A 20,471-nucleotide genomic window follows, 5' to 3' on the forward strand; every position below is an offset into this window, starting at 1 on the left:
GGAAGGTAAATCGTTAACCGAAATCTCGTTAACCGAGGGACCACTGTATACTACCTACTCACCAACCAAAGACCCGCTGCTTATCTATGTATCCATAGAATAATTTACAATGAAATCTGGCCAAAAATGATCTTTTTTTTTTTACCTTATGTGTACTGATACACTTAAATTTGTTAGGAAAGTAATGACTGACAAATGATAAATCCCAATGAATGTGGCTAGTTTTGTAAATCCACTTCTTAAATCTCGCACAGTGATTAGTGAAATAAATGTCCATAAGGTATCAATCTTGTTTGTAATTTGATGTCATTAAATCTTTAATTCTGCTATTATGCTTGCACTTTGTGAAAAATATTTGCAATTTTATTCTGATTTATGAAAATGGCAACTGAGAAGTTGTATACAGTATACAGTATTAGATAATAACATTTCCCCAAATTTAGTACCTTACAAAAGGTTTATGGAGAAAGTCTCATATCTAATTTTTCAAGCTTACATGTCCCTAATAAAAACTGTGCTTGTTTTAATTTTTCACTGAAGGATGTGAAAACAAGGTCAATGCATTTCACAGTGTTTGTCTGTATCTGGCAAATTTACATTAAAGAGATTAATAAATAATTATTTATTGAATATTATAATATTCAATAAGTATATAATTTTGGTGTACAGGACTGTATGCACAGTGGTACCTCATTTTTTGTAGGGGTTAAGTTTCTGATATTTCCACTTAAGAGTAAAACTGCGAATACAGTACACTTTTCCGGATTTTTACTTTCCATGTAATATTCAATATTATAACCTTTAACCTATCACCGGTCATTTGTATGGCCCTAAAACTGTTTCTTATGATTTATAAACCTCTCTCTCCCTCTCACATATCATTAAATAACATGTAAAGACAACATAATAAAGACGCAAATAAAAATATAAATTATTTTATATACCTGTATTACATACTGTACCTAAAAAAATACAATGCACATGGAATACTGTACTGTACTCACCAGCCCAGTTATGTTGCTCTGTCCTTTTGATTTTCCCTCCCAACTCTCCCCCTGGTACATCACAGCAGATGTTGAAGAATAATGATGATGATTAATCTGTAGTGAACTGTTAATTCGTTCATCCTATATGACCAAGCTCATGTCGCTCTGAAGTTTCTTTATTATTTTAACTTTCTCAACTAAAGTCAACACTTTTCTATCTCTCTTAGGCTTCTTTTTTGTGTTACCGCCCTTGTCACAGCTTTTAGAAGGACATTTTTGAGCCATGGTGGGATTTTACGAGCACAAAACACACGAGTTCCAACGCTCTGCGGTAATGACGTCTGGCAGTTTCTTGCGGAAACTCATTCGTGCGTGCTATTCACCTGCATGTGAAAGCAGTAATACTCGTTACAATGAAAATATATTTCTGATAAAAATCCACAAGTAGTCGAAACCGCAAATAAAAAATCAGCAAAAAATTTGGGTGCACTGTACTGTATGTATACAGTATATACTGTAGGGTACTACAGGTTGTACCTCTCTAGTCCGGCATTCTGTGGTCCGGAAACTCCCTTGGTCCGGAACGATTTTAGTTTGTCCAATAGGTAGATAGGCAGCTTTTTTTTTGTTCTTTTTTTTTTATTTATCTGAATTATTATTATTATTATTATTATTATTATTATTAGAGGAGTATTAAATTTTTGCCCCTCAGGCCCCAATGTGGGTCAGCGACCTATGCCCGGGTGGGCTAATTCCCTTAAAAAAAAACAAAGCCGCGGGAAATTAAGGTTTGTTTACATCCGGCAGTTCGGCTGCTCTCTCTCTCTCTCTCTGCTTGTCTATACAGAGTACAACATTTAACCCTTCAATATATATATGAGCAGTAAATAAGTGTTGCTTTCATATACTTATGTAGAGTAATGACGATATGTTTTCACATGTGCGCACTTAAATACACGCAGTCTCACTTTTTTTTACCATTAATGGTTAGCTACTTATATTGTACCATTTATTAACATTAAATAACATTACAGGTACTTCAAACAACCATATTAATTTTTTTGCATTAATTTTACTACAGCTAAAATCAGGGTCTTATTTTCTTCAGTTTTATATGTAGAACCAATCAGTCACTGGTTTCGTAAGCTTTAACACACATACATTAATTCAATAAAACAAATTCAGAAACATTAATTAAAATATATAAGAACAATAAATAAGTGTTGCTTTCATATTCTTATGTAAAGTAATGACGATATGTTCTCATGTGTGCGTATGCGCACTTACATACACGATCTCTCTTTTTTCTTTACCATTATCGTTAGCTACTTCTATTGTTCCATTTATTAACATTAAATAACATTAGTTAAAACAACCATATTAATTTTACTACAGCTACAACCAAGGTCTTATTTTCTTCAGTTTTATATGTAGAACCAGTCAGTCACTGGTTTTGTAATCAACGAAAACAATGCTGTCTCATTTCTTCGTGTTTTAATATTCTACGTATTATTAATGAATTGTTTTGATCATTTTGCACACAAATATTAATTCAATAAAAAAGACATTCAGTCATAAACAATAATGAATCTTTTGTACATAAGAGAAATGACGCTGTTTACACGATTATGCACGTCGTCTGCACGTTGGCGGGCTGTTCAAACCTGTCGAAATTCAAGTTTCCGCCGTCAAAATTTTTATTTATTTTTTTTTGTGTTCCAATAAAATACGTTAAGAATTAAAAACTCGCGAAATTTGAGAAGCTACTATACGACATTTAACCCTTCAATATGTCTTCAAAGAGACCATGATGCAGAGAAAGTGGTGCTAGTGCTTCCAAGCATAAGCACAAGTCACTATCTATCCAGGAAAAGGGTGAATTTCCATGGTCCGGCAATTTCCATGGTCCGGCACCGGTCAGGTCCCGAGGTTGCCGGACTAGAGAGGTACAACCTGTACTGTAAATTATACATTACTGCTTCACTATGAATCTGAGTCCTGTTGCCCCCCCCTTTTTTGTATACACACACTTTGGCCAGCAGTGTACAGTACTTGACAAACTAGACTTCTCCATATGTAAAGTTAGGTACAACACTGCACTGAACTTATTAACAGCTGGGTTGATTGGGGGCATCCTAGACAAGAACCAGAGACTGTTCAGACAGGAGGTGAGCACTGTTCACTGAACCAAATATTATATAATAACACTCCTTCCAAGTAGCTTACTCTATCAATTAATCAATCTACCCCAGGTCCCATAAGGGTTGGATAAAAAGACCTTTACTGTGTATGATATGACATAATAAAAGAAGACATATTGCACCTTATTTACACAATTAATATTCAAACTGTTAATTCTTAACAAAAATAATGTTAAAAAAAGCTGATTACAGTATATTTCAATGTTGTCAACTGTGCATTTCATTCACTATCTGCTGAAAATAAATCCTGCATGGCAGCTATGGGTAAGACAAGAAGAGCATAGCTACTGAATGTGTGTGAACCTGAAGTCAATATACTCTCAGCTCCTGGAGCTAATGTCCAACCAGAGTTTTCCATTACAAAGCAATTGTTTCTCTTGTACACAGACCGATCACTTTTTCCTATAATTATTAAATGTCCATTTTTTGCCAATGCTGTTGTATTTATCTTGGCATCACCGGGGACACGAAGCTTAGACAATGGTGTCCAACCCATCTGAGAATCACAGAAGAAAGCTTCAGTCCCTGTCACCTTGACCGGACTCTGTACACTTGGACATTCAATTGGTCTGGCACCTCCAATGACAAAAATGTTTCCACCGTGAGTAACTGCTGTAGCATGGCTTCTACGTTCTTTGAGTGGGGGTCCAGCAACCCAAACCTGTTATATCCAAAAAATATAAGCATGTATTAATAAATATGGCATAAACATATGTGGGGACAAATGAGCAAACACAGACATATCGTACACAGTGCAGATAGTGTTCAAGGGAAGGAAACACAATATTTGTTACTGTAATAAAAAATACCAATAAACTGATGTACAGCTCCTCCCCCGACTTACGACCACCCGCACTTATGACCTGCCTCAGTCGTACCAAAATTTGGTCAAATTACGTATTTTCGAGTCCCAATGTCAGTACACAGACAAAATTTTCGTTTGTAATTCAATTTAAAGTGGTTGGCAAGCTTAAAAGTGAGTGTTCTGTGGTGCTGGGAAGAAAAAGAGACACCCATTTTAGATTTTCTATGTAATATTTTAGCATTTCCGACTGATGTCCATTTCGACTTACGACCTGGATGTCGGTCCCTAACCCATTATAATGAAGTACATATTAATTTATCTTTTGAGTTCTAAAGTACAGTCCAATAATATCTCCATTAGCTGGAATTCCTCTTAACCAGAGCTCTCATGAGAACCTTTGTTCCTCAAACAGTATTTCATCTTCTCTTCCCTTGCTTCTTTACTCTGTTTTTAATATCTTGGTGTACCTCTCCTCTTTCACTACTCCCAACATGCAACTGATGCTACCATATCCTTCTCTTCTCTTTGATTACAACCACCATACTACAGTACATACCTCTTCTTTAATACAGAAGGCTTCTACAGCATCTACTACCCTGTAAAATGGACTACCGTCTGGCAGCTCTTTCCATGGAGATCCTCCAATATAGTATATTTTCTCATCTGCCACAGCGACTGCTGCCCCTCGACGAACATTAGGTATGGGCGGCAGTGACCTCCATTTATTAGCATATATGTCAAATACATCTAAGTGTGGTATTTCAATTTCTTCCTGAAATTCAAAAGTGGTAGTAAAAGACAACAACAGTGATAGAAATTAATAAGTACATTGGCTATCTTATACATGAGGGTGTCACCAACTGTCTGTAATGATAAACAAAAATGTGTATAGAAAGGATAAAGTTGGCCTCAGCAAGATGGTAGAAAGTAAGAAGAAAGGCTAAAAGAACTTAAGACACATAGAAACCTGAAGAACAATCACTGAAAAAAAAGAAAGTTGCAGACTATATTATGGAGTACAGTACAGTGCTGTTTATGCATTCATCGAAAATAACCACAAATGGGGCACAGAACATCCCCAAAGATTTTCCTTCCACCAGTGATCCCTCAGACAAATGTGGCCATTCAGTCTTATATCCACATTTGCAACAAAAAATCACCCAACAAAATTGTAAATACAGAAAAAAAAGTAAAGGTATTTTAATACAATTTGCCATTCAAATAAAATAAAAAATAACTTACATCATTTTCATAACCCCCAATGAGGAAAATCTTTCCAGCATGAGCTACAACTCGTGGTGAGCAGTAAGGATCGGGCATCGGAGACATGAGAGTCCAGCTGTAAGACTCTGGATCATAGCGCTGAACATCACTCTGAAGCACTCTATCTCTGCTAATTCCACCCAGGGCAAAAAGATATCCACCTGAAGAGCAAATAAAATTTTCACTGTAAGCAATTATCCAGAACATTGAAGACTAATTTTCTAAATGATAGCTTAATGCAGGATATCAGTAAGTTAAATGTTATGAATGAAGCTTTGGACAATATTCAACATTTATGAATTATCCCATATATATTTGCAATACCTCCCAACATTACTTCTCCAATTATCCCCTGCATTACAATAATTCAGGTCACAGAAATTCGCCCTTATGAAATTTGTAAATTACAAACACAAAAGTTGGGAATGAAAAAGGTACCACAACCTTCTTACCTTCCACAACAAGTGATGGTTTCAGCCTAGGAAGACAAGGTGGTGGTAAACGCACATGGACACCTGCATGTTTTCCTGAACTGAGGATGTCTACCAGGAAAATATTGCCATCATCATCACTACAAGCCAACACTGTCTTCATGCCACGCTCTCTAATGGATCTAATTCTTCTCGTTTTCTTGAGTGCATCCAACACTCTCACTGCACCGGGTGAATCCCAAGGAGGATTAGCAGCCCGAAGATCTTGTAAAGCTCGCTGAAACTTTGGATCATAGTTCAGATCTGAAGACTCCCGCAAACAGCTGGTAACCAAAATTCTGTGAGATTAAAATAATTATGTGTAATAAATGTGTGTCATTGAAGAAACAACAGTAATTTAAGTTGTGATGGTATGTGTGTGTGTGTGAACGAGGTCTCAAAACCAGAAAAGGTTCAGCAAATACAGCTTTAATTTAAGTATGAGACAAGGAGTAAAGAAATTCAATGTGTGGTTGGGCCTAATAATATGGCTCAGCAAAATGGTCACTTTCAACAAAAACCAGACAAAATGAAGGCTAAAAAAGTACACACATACAATGAGAAGAAACTTGCTGTATCACCGCTGCCACACTACAGAACTTGCACTAAGAGCGAAGAGTGTCACCGAGCAAGTGTATATATTTGAAAACATATGTAAGTTAGCTTGGATTTATGATACCATTATAAAATGTACATATCAGTGGATGTGTACACAGTGGATGCTGACGATATATCGTAAACTTATCCATAATACCCTGAGCATTCTGTCGTCTTACAGGTCACTCACATAATTATTCTTGCATGATTAACAACTACACACGAGAAATTCAACGGCTGAAAAGTGTTGCCTTCAATCTTTGCTTCATTTAATCTAAAAATATGTATGTGTAACAAAACAGAAAAAAACCCTATTGGAGCACAATTTAGGATCAAGTACAAAGCTTATCTTATATCTTACTCAACATCTGGAGTTGACGTGAGGTTGGAATTGAGCCACACCACAAGTGCAGTAAGGATATCCACCTCTGACTTTACCATAAGGCCATCTTGACACAAAAGGTCCTTCAAACGCTTCTCACTCAGGTTACGGAACTCTTCAGTACGTACTATTTGTCTGCAATAAAAAGAACTACATGCAGAAATTGGAATAGGTAATTAGGTTTGATAAATAATATTCATAATTTACAGGTGAAAACACTTTATGTACAGTAATATATTCAGAGAGAGCAACTCACACATATAGTGTAGCAACAGACCTGTGCCTGAAATGTTCGTATATGAAGTCTTGAGCAAAGTGAACAAGTCGTGGGCAGGTGAATTGCTGAGCAAATTGAAGTATTCCCAAACAGTTGTCCACATCAATTCTGTTCATCAAGAACTCAATGCACAATTCCTTTAAACAAAAATAAATAAATACCGGTAAATAAAAGTGTATTTATACAAATACATCTTTGGGAAGACTTATTAGTAAATTATAGAATACAGTACTGCATATCCAGTATACCTGCAAATGAATCTTAGCTGTCACACGAAAGAGAGTCATTTCTCGACCAATCTCTGTCGCACACATAAATGAAAATATGCCGCCACGAGCATCATTCATTCATTCTCTCTCTTGCACCTCATATTTCACTCTCCAGCATCTTCACAGAGCATCTCTCTGCTCTCAACAGCCTGTGTGTAGGTCTCTCTTAACTATTCTGGTGCATCATTTCTGTCTCATATCTGCTACCTATGGAGAAGTCCTTTTAATGTCTTTTCTTTTATACTGTACTATATAAATGAAATCTTAATATTTCCCTTATACAGTAACCTCCCCATTAGCTGGAACAATTGGTGCAGAGCATTTCCAGGTTTTAAATCATATACCGACACACTTCTTCATAAGAATTTTTAATAGCAATTTCTAAAGCTCTCCATACAATCTATAAAAATTAAAGATTGATCCTGAAATCCCATTTTTTTACTGAGTCCAGACTAAAATACTTTAGTATTATTCCACCAAATCCAAAAGGTTTATTACCCAGGAAACCCTTAGCTAGTGTAGTGGTGATTGGGACTAATTCATTAATTATTCATGCCCTCCCCATGAAACTTAGGCACACAAAAAGAGGCCTTAGAAACTGTAGTCAGCACGTAAGGTCAATTGCAATGATTCGTGATGTCACATCTGCTTTGCAAATCTCACATATCACCTATCATCGGCCATAACTGATTGGGTAAAATATCTGGAGTGGCAACATGTGGCTACTTGATGCCAAAATTGAAAATCATAAGCTATGAGTATAAGATTGTTCCTGTTTCACATGGCTTCATAGCTACCCTTTGGGATGTAGGAGGAAGGGGGAGGAGAGTAATTAAGTCTAGTCTAGACTTAAGTCACCAATGCATATTGTACAGTAGTGTCACCATCATGACTCACCTCTTCATCCAGGTTCCTTTCACAAGTCCAGTCTTACATTTCTCTTTTTCACATGCTTTTATCCCTTATCATCTTATCTACTTTCAAAAATGATTGATTAACAGAGTTTAATAATAACTAAGTATTTATAACAATGTACCAAAGCACATTGCCAAGAACAAAAAGATGAACCCACCTTTAGATCTGACATCAGGAGGAGGTCACTTGCTTGTAAGATGTCTTGAATATTATCATTGTCTAGGACGACTTTACCCGTGTATATAAAATTCAGTATGAGCTCAAATGTTTTGCAACTAATCTCCAACTTTGGCTCAGTTGTGGAGGAGCCATGATGCACTTCCTCCTCAAACTCATAGAGAACCCTACAGGTAGAAATCCAACATTTAAATTAAAAATGTATTACAAATACAAAACACAGAGGCAGACATGTAAAAGATTTATACTAATGAAAGGTACTGTAATTGCCACACATTTATTTACTCAACAGTCTATCAGTTTAGCATTTGAGTCGATATCCTTTAAAAATACAGTACTACAGTACCAAGTTGTAATCTTTTATTGTCCTTTGGTCTGCAATTTCATGCCAGTTGTCAAGTAGCTTACCCTTGAGTGTCCTTACTGTTGGATGACGTATAACTTTTAAACTAAGGTAACAATAGACTGTTCCTTACAGAAATGTCATACTCGGCCCCGCCCAGGAATTTGACGTACAGTTATGTGATTGGATAATGTGGCAATGTCCTTTGTGGAAGTAAATTTTTGGTCAATCTACAACACTTTATTATTTGTCTTCTAACTGGCCAAGCACAGGCCAAGATGAGAGAAAGGGGGAGGGGTTATTTGACATTTCTAAAATGAACAGACTAACGATGGTTCGGGGCAAATAAATTTTTTTTTTAGAATTCACGCAACCAAAATACAAAAGCCAAGTCCAGCCGAATAACTTCATTTCACTGACCTATCATGCTGATGAATTTTCAAGTCAGACATGTAGTCACCCACAAAAGTCCTGTTGCATTATTCAGCTCATAAATGTTTAGGATTCAGGAGTCTGAATTTTGGGGTTTGTGGGTCAGGAGGAAAGGTGACAGGACTTTAGTGGGTGACTGTACTATCATTTCTAGTAAGAGTGGGATGTGCCTGTTTATTTTTCTTCTAACAGCCTTAACCTCAACCCCCCTAGCTCTTCCTAACTCTCTCTATTCTACTCTACTCTTTTGGTGAGGCTTCTTCCCACAACGAATTTAAATTTGCATCCAAGAACAACCATGGTCAGACACTGAGTAAAACAAACAACAATCCAGAAGGCTTAAAAGTGAGTGGAAATAAATTTAAATCAGAACTTTAAGTACAGTACAGTATAAGGATATTACAGTACTGTATTATGAAGACAAGAAATATGAAAATGTTTACAGGAACATAAAAAGGCCATAAAGGCATAAATAGCATTAATGGAGAAGATGTATATATTAGGTAGTTGTGTAAAGTGATACTGGGTGGTGTCAGAGTTCTGTTAGTCAAGTTTAATGCTAAACCTATATACTGTATTCAGCAATAATTTAGGGTTATGGTCCAATAAACAAGAGTGACAATGAGGTCAAGACTATTGTACTGTATAGGTGAGGAACATGGATACTTTCAGGAAACACTAAAAGAAAGTACAGGTACTGTACTATAAGAAAATGCTGAAGCTGTACTGATAGAAAAACAAATGAAGTACAGTACTAAAACTGATTAGAGCAACAAGAGATACTGTAAATATATAAAATATTAAGTTAAAATACAGTATTTTGGCCACATAATTAGGAGTGAAGGGATAATGGCAGGGGTAATAATGGATAAAACTCCGGGAAACAGGTCTAGGTAAAGGCAAAAACCGGGAAGGATGAGTGACCTCAACACGTCGGCCTCTCTAGAGTTATACAAAATCTGAAATTGGTAGACAGCCTCAAAATGTTTGCTGTGGAGAAACATGGTTGTCAGCACCTGGATTGATTGCTTAGCTGTATTTACATGAACATGCTTTTAACACATTTTTTTTTTCAATATGACTGAAATCTGGTTGTAGGGCAAAAATGAAAACTATGATAAATAAATAGTAACAACAATGATTAAGTGCTCAATAATTTTCTAAACAAATTTCAGCACTAGCTTACTCTAAACCTATTTTGTTTCAAAGTAAATCTTTATCTTGGCTGATTTGCTCACTTTCTACCAGATAACTTTTAACCAATGAACACATTATGCTTAAAAGTGTAGGTAGTTATATACTTTGTCCATACATCTAGCAGAATACATTGCTGGTATACAAATAAAATATTTGGTAAAAATCTTAACTAATTATTAGTTTAGTATAACAAGTCTATAAAAATGGAGGAATGCAGCACCTCAAGTGTGGAAAAATCTTTCCATGGAACTTCAGGGGAAACAAACACACATTCCAATAATTGAAAGGCAGAAAGGAGCACAATTGTGTGATAGAGAGCTGTAAGAATTAAGTGTCCTTTCAGTATCATAAAACCCCTTTCTCTGCAGAGTAGAGCTGCTAAACACAAAGATGCCCCAGCCCTGATTTTCCATATTGACAATGCAGCACCAGAGGTGACTTAACTTACTCTTACAGTATCCTTTCATGATGTAATTTTCTTATAACTCTTGGGGTTCCCCCTTTCTACTTACCTTTTTAGCCATTTTCAGGCTCCCTATATAATTTAAAAATAATTAATACACATAATACTTACTAACTGTGGCAGTATTCATTAACTTTATGGTTATTTATACTTAGTCTAGAGCATGTAATGCGAAATGCTTCCCGTACCCTACAAAAAACCGTCATGAACAATTCTTTAACAAAGGTTTAACGTTTCTAATGGCTCTACAAATCTTGAAAACTAGGGGATCTTTAGTACTGTACCAGCAACCTCTTGGAAAGATTATGCAAGTGTCAACTTGCTTTAACTTTGGAGTGTAGTATGGCTGTTATGGACAAGCATAAAGGTGTGGTAAGCATACTGGGTATATACTGTACAAGTATTAAATTATGTAGTTTGTGTGATTAAGTGAGAAGAGGCACAGTCATGTATAAATTAACCTTTGTAGTCTTATGATTTATATGGAGTGCTTTATGTAAAATTTAATTTAAACATTTCATGTACAATCTTTGAAATTTTCTGGGATCATTCCTGTAACATTAAATCTGCAGATGAATATGCCATTGAATTGTTTATCCTTTTTCTGAATCCCTCTGATATCAGCCATGGCTGGGATTTAATTTTTGGCCAGAATTTGCCTAATTACAATAATGATTCTGCATGCCCATAGAATCAAAGACACAAAAGGACATAGAAATCTCACTAAATTTAACCTTTTTTTAAGAATATGAGCCTGAAGAAATTTAAAAACACTCACTTTTCTTTGGTCACTTTCACCCTTTCCCCTGAGGTAATTACTACATTGATTATTTTGCCTATGTGATGCTGGGTAAGTGACCAAGCAGTGGGTAGCAACGGTTCTCCCAATACTCTCCACAAAGTTTTTGCCTTTACATGATCAGTTTGACAGACCTGACATGTAAAAAGAGTAAAAACACCGACAGTACACTTTATTTGGGTAATCAGTATTAGGAATGACCTTATTGATACTTGAGTACTAATAAAAATCAATCTGAAAACATAAAAACACCTTAATTATGTTTGTGGAACACTTACTGGAACAACATATCCACTAAGGTAATCCAATGGCAAATTTGGAAAAGCTGATGAGATTTCATTGCTCTACCCGGGATACTTTTTGCATGATTATTAAAAAAGACTTGGATGGGGCAGAGGAAAAGGGGGGGCTTATCTCCTGTACTAATAAATGTCCAAGTGTTCAACCTTGGTTTACAGCCCAGGAGTCATGGCAATAATTCATGCATCACCTAATTCAGGATATCAGCCATATATCTTGAAGTGTTAACAGTTAGAGCATCCCTGTAAATGGTACAGTATACAGTACAGTATATTTTTGGTAGTCTATTAATCTGTTTCTCCAGTTTTTGAAGCCCAGTCCAGGAATTCTCAAATAGGGAAGATATTTCAATGGGACTACACAAATGATTAACATAAAAAACGTGTTTACTAGATTCATTCTAATTCACCCAATATTACATATTTTTTGCTTTCAGGGTGCATCAATTAATTTTACATCAGTAGTGTTGCAGAACTAAGTTTGATATTATAATCCCAGATAATTAAACTGTTTCAGTAACATTAAATCAATATGTGTCCAAATGTAGAGTACATATGCCAAGACAATGCCCAAAAATGAATACAGTATAGACTTCAGCGCCTCACAAACTATGTGTATCTACTTCTGCTCATCTCCAAAATGAAGGGATGAAGCTTGGAATCCCAGAAAATAGTCAAAAGTATGAGACAAAAGCCTTGTGAGATTTCAACAGCTAAAACACCTCCTGCAGAGAAATTCCTCTCATATCAAACCTGTGTCAAATAAATGCTTGGAACTCCTAGTACCATAGTTGTCTTGAAAGCCAATGAGGTTTCAGGTTTGCAGGGATGAATTCTACTGGGAAGATTTATTTGAACTTTGATACCTTATACTGTACAGCCAAGTAAAAGGAATCAATGCTTCCAATCCATTTTTCCCTGTCAAACAAGAAAGGAGTAAAATTTGGTTATTTGTCTCATGTCCTTGTGTGTCATTCCACCATTTACAACCTGCGAGTCACACAGGATGCTTTATAAGACTTTATACACTAAAAGAATTTTGTGCTCTCTGTGGGGAAAATAAAGAAAGGATTACGAAGACAGACTCCTAGGACGTTAAAGCCTTGTTGCTATTTGATAATGCACCCAGATTACCAAGCCAATGAAGAACTGTGCAGCAGGATAGAAGAATAAGGACCATTTTCATACCACAAAACACAACTTCCATGACCTAACTGATAGAGCTGAGGGCCATCAAGTCTTGCAGAAGACCGTATAAAAGAAAAAGCAACTGAACCAGTGCTATGTTTTAGTTACTGCCACAGTTGAGGAGAAGGAATTTTGGGTAGCTCACACCCTGGTAAATCTATCTATATATAGAATCAAGGAAACACTTTCAAATGGGCTGACAGCTGGAACAGTGAGCCACTACTGACCCTGCAGCATGGCTGGAACAAACTCCTTCAGATACCTGAGGTACAATGTAACTGAAGGTTTTGAGGCAAAAGACTGTGCATATGTTGCTCTATGTTAGGAAAAATGTGGAAGCTGTTGAGGCAGAAGATTGCTTAAAAGATGCTGAGATCCATGAAGTCTCGTTCACTGATACAAAGGGAGCACAGAATACTCTCAAAAGAAAGGACCAAAAAACTCATTGATCACTTGTAACTGCTGGACTGAAATCTGCAGCAAATTATCCACACAAGTTAGGAATAATTTTGATGAAGTGAAACAAAAGATTTGAGCTAAGGGGGTGGCAGAGACAAAAGAGCAATTTCACTCCCAATCATCAAATATTAAGACTCATCTGATGTGTGTAACGTTCCTGAACCCATAGCTCCAAGGAATGCCAGTCCCTTATTCTGACATACCATAACACATCCACTAAGGTCATCATCCTCATCATCAATGTTTTACAGCCATTTTCCATGCTTGAGTGGGTCAGCTGCAATTACCTGATGGGAACTGTTGGGTAACACTAGAACAGGATATTCTCCCCCCAGCTAACCACGGCAGACCAGGGGCACCAGCCCAGTAAATGCAGCAGAGGCCAGAAGATGGGCACAATTCTGGTGACCTGGTTGCCACAAATCTTGAAGTAGTTTTACAGCTGGATGCCCTTTAAAATGACAACCCACTGGGTGGGAACGGCTGACGAGGCAGGGTTGCAGGGTCATATCCAAAGTAATATTACCATTGGAACAGAGAACAAAGCCAAGGGACTGATATATCACACCATTTTCTTTAAATTACATAGCATGAAAAGACTGAACACAAAAACCACCAAGAAAATACAATGGGTAAGTGTGAAAATAACTCTTATTCCTTCATGATGATCTACATTCTACAGTACTATAAAAGTGGCAGGGAGCTTCCTAAAATAGATGGATGATCTGGTGGTGGCACAATTAAATTTCCCTTAGACAAGTCAAAGCCTTCTGGATGCAGCATACTGTCATGGGGTGTTCTAGCTGGTGTAATCTCAAAGGTTACTTGTCAGTAACCCATTGGCTATAAAACCTTGTACAGTACACTCTATTAAAGCAGGATGGTACATGCAAAATCTTTACCAAGCACTGGTTATTGAATACAGTATCACAAAAGATCTAGCATCCAAAAGCTATCACCAATATTTGAAATACTTGCCAAAAACATCTGCAGCTGTGTTCTTAGTGCTGTAAGAAATTAAAATAAAGATGATACCCTCAGCAGATGGGGCACTCAACATACAGTACAGTACATGTGAAAAGATGAGTACAAACCAGAATGAAGAAAAAAAAATAGTGAAGGCTTAACTCTGCAATCCCATTTCATGGACAAGCCCATAACTGAGGAACTTGCACATACAGGGGTCCCCGTTATCCGAGTCATCGATATCTGCGGTTTTGCATTTACGAGGCCAAATTATTGCTGAACTATACATAATAAGTCCCCGCACTTATAAGGATTATGAGGAATAATATCTGTGGAGCACTGAAGTCTCGACAGAGAATGCTTCAAATTTCCCACTACAGTATACTGCCGCACACCCTCCAACCCCCATCACGCTCATCCCCCATGCAGTGCAATTCCTTTTATCTTAACTCCTCTGAACCAATGATGGTTCGGATACCTGGACGAGCCAACAAGAACATGCAATAATTAACGTTAGGTTCAAATTTAGTTTAGTGATAGCGTGACTCAATGGGAAAGGGAAAAAACTGGAGATGAGGTGGCTTGTGAGATGTCATGTTGTAATTGTTACAAGTAACAAAACTATAAATGTTATGGAATATTCATTACAATACTCTAATGTGGCTTAGAAAAAAAAAATGAAGAGCATGGTTGTGTATGTGCGTGAGGTGAATGTATATGTGGGGTCATGGAGGCAGTGGGCTGTAACTGTGCTCAACTCGCCACTCACCTAGCCAGTGCTCCCCCCCCCCGATGTGATGTCACAGCATACACACACGTCTCAGATTGGAGTCAGCTGGGTGACTGCCCATTGTAAACAGTGTCTAATCTCCTGTGGTTTTCTGTTGTTTTTCATGTGCATTCTTGGAATATCATTGTTTTTTCTTTTTAGCCAAGAGTTCAAAGCAAAGTGCTAGTGTTAAACTAAGTGCCGACCCTAAAAGGTAGCGCAGCAACCCTGGACTTGATATGACTTAGATGTTATTCGTCGGAAGAAAGGTGGTGAGCGTGTGATTCACTCTTAAGTGGAGATTTTCCGGTGCCTAATAGCACTATGTCCATGGGCTAGAAATCCAGGTGCACTCTGAGACACTGGTGAATGAGAGTAATGCAGGAGTAAGTTATGCCTACCCATCACAACTAAGTCATTGAAAGGGATCTTTAGAAGCAAGTCACATCACACCAATATGTGCACACACTGTATATTAACTGTTAGCCATATTAGAATTCCAAGATTTAATACAATACATTCAGCTCCAGCTGACTTCCACTGGAAGGAAGATGGATAAGTGAGTCCCTTAGTTACAGCCCTAGACATAAAATGGGGTTTTGGATTAATCTTTCATTTATGGCCTTTGTCCTCCACTAGGAGACTAGTGTGCCTGAAGCTTGCAAAAAGATGGGGAGGTGTAGGCTGCAATTGAAGGTTCTTTGTAAATTTTCATATACAGTGGGGTATGCTATAACGAATCTAATTGGTTCTAGAACCTTGTTCGTTATAGCATTCGTTCGTTATAGGATTAATCCGTTCCGGGCCCCCAAATACAACCACTTAACACTGAAAAATATAATATAAAATTGAAAAAATTGTAAAAAGGTGCATAAATATGCATCTAAACCCCTGAAATAAAGAATACCGGTATCATTAATACTTGTAATAAAAAAACAATAAATTAGTAAAAAAAAAAAAAAATATCGTTGTAGGAGTTTCGTTTGTTATAGCATTCTCAATTTTATAGGTAAAACCGTTCGCTATAGGAATATTCGTAGTAGAATCCATTCCTTATAGCATACCCCACTGTATGTAAATATTGACTCATTTTCATATTTTCTTTATATCTGAATTACTAATTTACATCTTTTGTTCACAACAAAACATGAGAGAGAGAAACTTACTCCTTATTTTGAGTAAGAGTAAAGGATACTTATGGCGTACTGTGTAATAATAATAATAATAATAATAATTAACGGTTTATTGTGTGTGTGTGTGTGTGTGTGTGTGTGTGTGTGTGTGTGTGTGTCGTATCTCCCCTACCCTCAAGGGGAGGGGTGGTGGCTGACTGTCCTTACATTATCTCCAATGCATGTTGTTTATTTATTTTTTTCTCTGGTTTTGTTCTATCATACTTGAATACTTATTCTGTGAAAATATTATGAAGTGAAAGTTTGATGTACACCTCTTACAGATGCTTTTCACATTACTGTAACATTCTTTCTTGTATTTTTCATTCACTGTAAAATGCAAATGCTGATAACCTTGTGATAGAATTACTGCACAATAAAAGAAATTTATTTTTATATAATCTACATGTACCAAAATTACCTAGAAAGATGTACCGGTAGTTTATAGTAAAAGGATATATAAAAGAAAATGTGAAACCTACATAGTAAAATTATGAGTCTAGTCGGAATCTATCTCATCATACGTCTGGCATACGTGGGGCATATAAATTGAATGTTTCATATGTTGTGTTATATACCATTTTATTCAGAAAATTGTGCTTGATTTTGGGGCAAATTTTAAACAAAAAATTTCTGAATTTCCTAAAACCCCAGTTGGGGGGGCAGCAAAAACTCCACCCCCCCCCCCCCGAGGCAAAAGGGTTAAATCCCATTTTAGTATTTTATACATTATTTTAATTGTTATATTGTATTCTATATACTAACACTATAATCATGAAAAAAATGCATTTTATATTCTTAATACCAAGTAGCTATGAATCTCAAACACAAATAACTACAGTATCATGAGGACTGCAGAAACCTAACCTCATGAACCAGGTCTCATTGTATTCAGAAACACAAGTACAGTTAAGTACTTAAATAGTACTGTATCAACAATAAAAATTAAGAATTTCAAAGAAACTTTCAATTTAAAATATTTATTTAGATATTAGCCATGAAAGCACAAGTATGCATACAGGTACAGTAGTTACTGTATATTGCTTTCAACTTAATAACAGTACCATAATACCTGTACTGTATATGTCTTTACTCTAGACACAGAATCAAAGTTTTGCTTGTGCAGGCTAAACCTCACTAATCCAGGAAGCTTGGGACCAGACCGGTTCCGGATTAATGAAAAATTCGAACCATTGAAGCCGAGGTTAAAAAAAGGCAAAATAATGCACAAAATGTACTATTACTGGTACCAATACAACTTACATTACCATAAATCTAGCCCAGGTTTACTAGACCTCTTTATGACAAAGTGTTAGTGCTATGTCACAAGTTTACTGGACTGTGGTGCCGCAATTGGTCAAGCAGCAGTCTTGGAAACTTAACGACAGTCATATTCAAATACCGCCCCAAACCACCGAAGCTGCTGGACTATCTGGTCCCGGATTAGCGAGGTCCAGTACAGTAAGGTAGCTATCAATGCACTCGGTAAATATGGCAAATTTCATCTTAGTACAATATAGGTTATAGGAATATAATAAAGATCTTACTTGAAATATGGACATCCAGCAGCTAGGAGAGCTTTGCTAATTTTCACAGTTCCATCAGTGAGCTTCACTGTGCCATCACACAGAGCAGTAAAATGGCGGAACAATGAAAGTTCTTTTAGTACTCTTGACGCATGTAATGATCCACTTGAAAATTCTTGACGGTCCATTTTGTCAGCTCTTAGTCATTCCTAAAATCACTTTGAAGGGATTTTGTGCAAAGCAGCTTTATAACTCTGTAAAGAAAATGCAGTTCATTACTATTTACCTGAAAAAATTATAATAGACGACACAATTCATAACTGTTTATGTAGCTACCCATCTTATTGTAATAACTACTGGTGTACAGTAAGAGTATAACCATTTTCTTTAGTGCCACATTTCATGTTTATGAATGAGCTATTAACCAAGGGTAATTTTCTTTTCCTACAGGTATACACCCTCAAATCCAGGACTGAATTTGTTAATGACAAGGAACGAAATTGAACAACGCCTTCTGGTGTTAGCCATCTCGGTTAATATTCGTCCATTAGCTGTCCACAGGCTTCCAATTTTCAATATTACAGACACAAAGACTATAAAAAGCCAAACATACAACTTCATATCATTTCTTGTGCAAATCAATATTAATGGAGTATCTCACAAATTTCTAGGCATAAATTTCTGTACTCGCCATGTTGCCAGTCACTTTTCTCGTCCTCTCCTCCTCCTCTTTGCGACATGACAACCAATGAACCTCAAGTATCGTGTCATGTGACTTGGCTGGCCAGTCATTTTGAAGCAGCCATTTTGAAGGCTCACGGCGTGCGAAAAGTGCTCTCTCCCTTATCGAGCTGTTATTCAGCGAGTTTATCGGAACAATAGTGAAGGAATCCAAATATTACAAGATCACGGAATCTCCCAACATCAAGACTGTGTCCTATGTGTGGAAATTGTTCACTTTCAAGAAAAGAAAAATTCTTTTGTCTGTAACCATAAGCGTACCAGATCGTCCAGCTATATTCTCCACCACAGTAGCAGGTAAGTTCCAAAAAATGGTTAGGTTAGGTTTTTATTTATTTGGGGTGTTTTATGGCATTTTACTCAAACCTGACAGCCATTTTGGTTCAAATTAGCTGTTTCTGCTACAAATGAAAACTTTTATTTTTTATTTTTTAAACTGCTAATTTACACCAGAAATAAAGGTCAGATTTGAATAAAACACACCTTAATATACACCCCCCTAACCAAAAAAAAAACTATTTTTTGTATCAAAACCTGAGGACAGCCACTGGACGAATTTTTGCTGCCATTTCCTCCAGGATTACCAATTACGATATTATTTCAATACCGATATGTAGGCTATGACAACTGCTAAATTACCAGACCTGGTGTATTATGGTATCTGGCAGAGCGTTTATAGATACCTTGTTAAATGGCAGGCGTCAGATGCAAGATATGTTGAACCTACTGCCTTATTATACGACTTTACCTAAAAATATGATGACAAAGAGACTGAATGAGCTCAGGCTACTATACCCCCAAGCTAACGAGCCAATCAGTGGTGAAGAGGATAGATGAAAGAAAAAGAAAGAAAAGGTGTGTGAAAACTCGGTCACCGCCTTTTAAAACAAAGCTTTTTATCTTCTCTATGTATACTGACACAAACAAACCAACAAGACAAAGTGACAACAATAAAAAAAAATAGATACAACACCTCCTTACTGACTGCCTCTCTACACCTGCGTTATAACTTTGTCTATTCGTTAATTTAGAGGAAGACTGGACACTAGGGGCCTTATATCTTCATCCAGATAATATATAATTAACTTAAAATAAATTATCATAACTTAGACACTTACCTCACTTTGTTTTGGTTCGTCTGTCTGTCAGTCTGTGAACACCTGGGGCTGTTCTTGTTATGATCCAGCAGAAGGTGTTTACTGTGGTCATCCTCCTGGGAAAACTATACATGATGCCACTTGTTTTTTCATTACTACTGCAATATTGTATAATTTTCATTGCCATTTCTCAACTTATTTTGTACTAACACGGTCAATTTTCTTGATAGTGTAGTTATTTTCCCTTGCTTTACGTAAAAAATTTCGGCTTTAAGTTGTTTCCTACTACAGGTATATATTCCTTTGGTTCAAACCGGGATGGATATTGTTTTTTGCCAAAGAATATAAATGAAAACTGATAACTAAATGTACTCAGTGTTTACCTTAAATGTAATAATGATCACTTAACAGGTATAACAATCATTACTTAGTTAATCTGTTATAATCAGTGATCTTATTTATTGGCCTTATTTGCAGTAAATAAGGTCAATAAATAATGGCAACCACTGGAGTTGACTATGCCGAGGGAAGGAGGCCGTAGGCAAACTGGTCTGTCTTTCATTTACAGGTTTTAAAGAGAATATTAAAATCATACAACAATGGATAGCATCTACTTAATAATACTGTTCATGTAATAGAAAACACTACACAGACGGATTATTCATCTGGTTGTAACAC

At 36.5% G+C, this 20,471-nt stretch overlaps 1 protein-coding gene across 5 annotated transcripts; it reads right to left on the reverse strand.

Moving 5' to 3' along the window:
- Nucleotides 1-2,839: 2,839 nt before the first annotated feature.
- On the reverse strand, nucleotides 2,840-19,903 carry LOC121877321 (gigaxonin-like). 5 transcript variants are annotated; one of them, XM_042383012.1, is made up of 9 exons: nucleotides 19,815-19,903; nucleotides 17,977-18,209; nucleotides 8,323-8,509; nucleotides 6,982-7,118; nucleotides 6,684-6,839; nucleotides 5,708-6,024; nucleotides 5,235-5,416; nucleotides 4,549-4,764; nucleotides 2,840-3,848 (listed from the first exon to the last, which is right to left on the reverse strand). In XM_042383012.1, exons 2-9 carry the CDS (start codon nucleotides 18,141-18,143, stop codon nucleotides 3,408-3,410), a joined length of 1,803 nt encoding a protein of 600 aa, XP_042238946.1. In that variant the 5' UTR covers nucleotides 18,144-18,209; nucleotides 19,815-19,903; the 3' UTR covers nucleotides 2,840-3,407. The 5 variants fall into 5 exon arrangements, with proteins under 5 accessions (XP_042238946.1, XP_042238948.1, XP_042238947.1 ...); XM_042383014.1 differs by lacking the exon at nucleotides 19,815-19,903 and adding an exon at nucleotides 19,445-19,627; XM_042383013.1 differs by lacking the exon at nucleotides 19,815-19,903 and adding an exon at nucleotides 19,380-19,627.
- Nucleotides 19,904-20,471: the final 568 nt, after the last annotated feature.

This window comes from Homarus americanus, unplaced genomic scaffold (genome assembly GCF_018991925.1).
Source record: "Homarus americanus isolate GMGI-L3 unplaced genomic scaffold, GMGI_Hamer_2.0 scaffold367, whole genome shotgun sequence".
Classification (NCBI taxonomy): Eukaryota; Metazoa; Arthropoda; class Malacostraca; order Decapoda; family Nephropidae; genus Homarus; species Homarus americanus.

Bases quoted from the DNA above. Each gene is read 5' to 3' on its own strand.
- LOC121877321 (XM_042383012.1), bottom strand. From the start codon at position 18,143: ATGGACCGTCAAGAATTTTCAAGTGGATCATTACATGCGTCAAGAGTA. The intron at 6,025-6,683 runs GTAAGATATAAG...TTAATCTCACAG, and splicing joins ACGTCAACTCCAGATGTTGA to AATTTTGGTTACCAGCTGTT. The intron at 3,849-4,548 runs GTATGTACTGTA...TGGATATAACAG, and splicing joins CCTTCTGTATTAAAGAAGAG to GTTTGGGTTGCTGGACCCCC.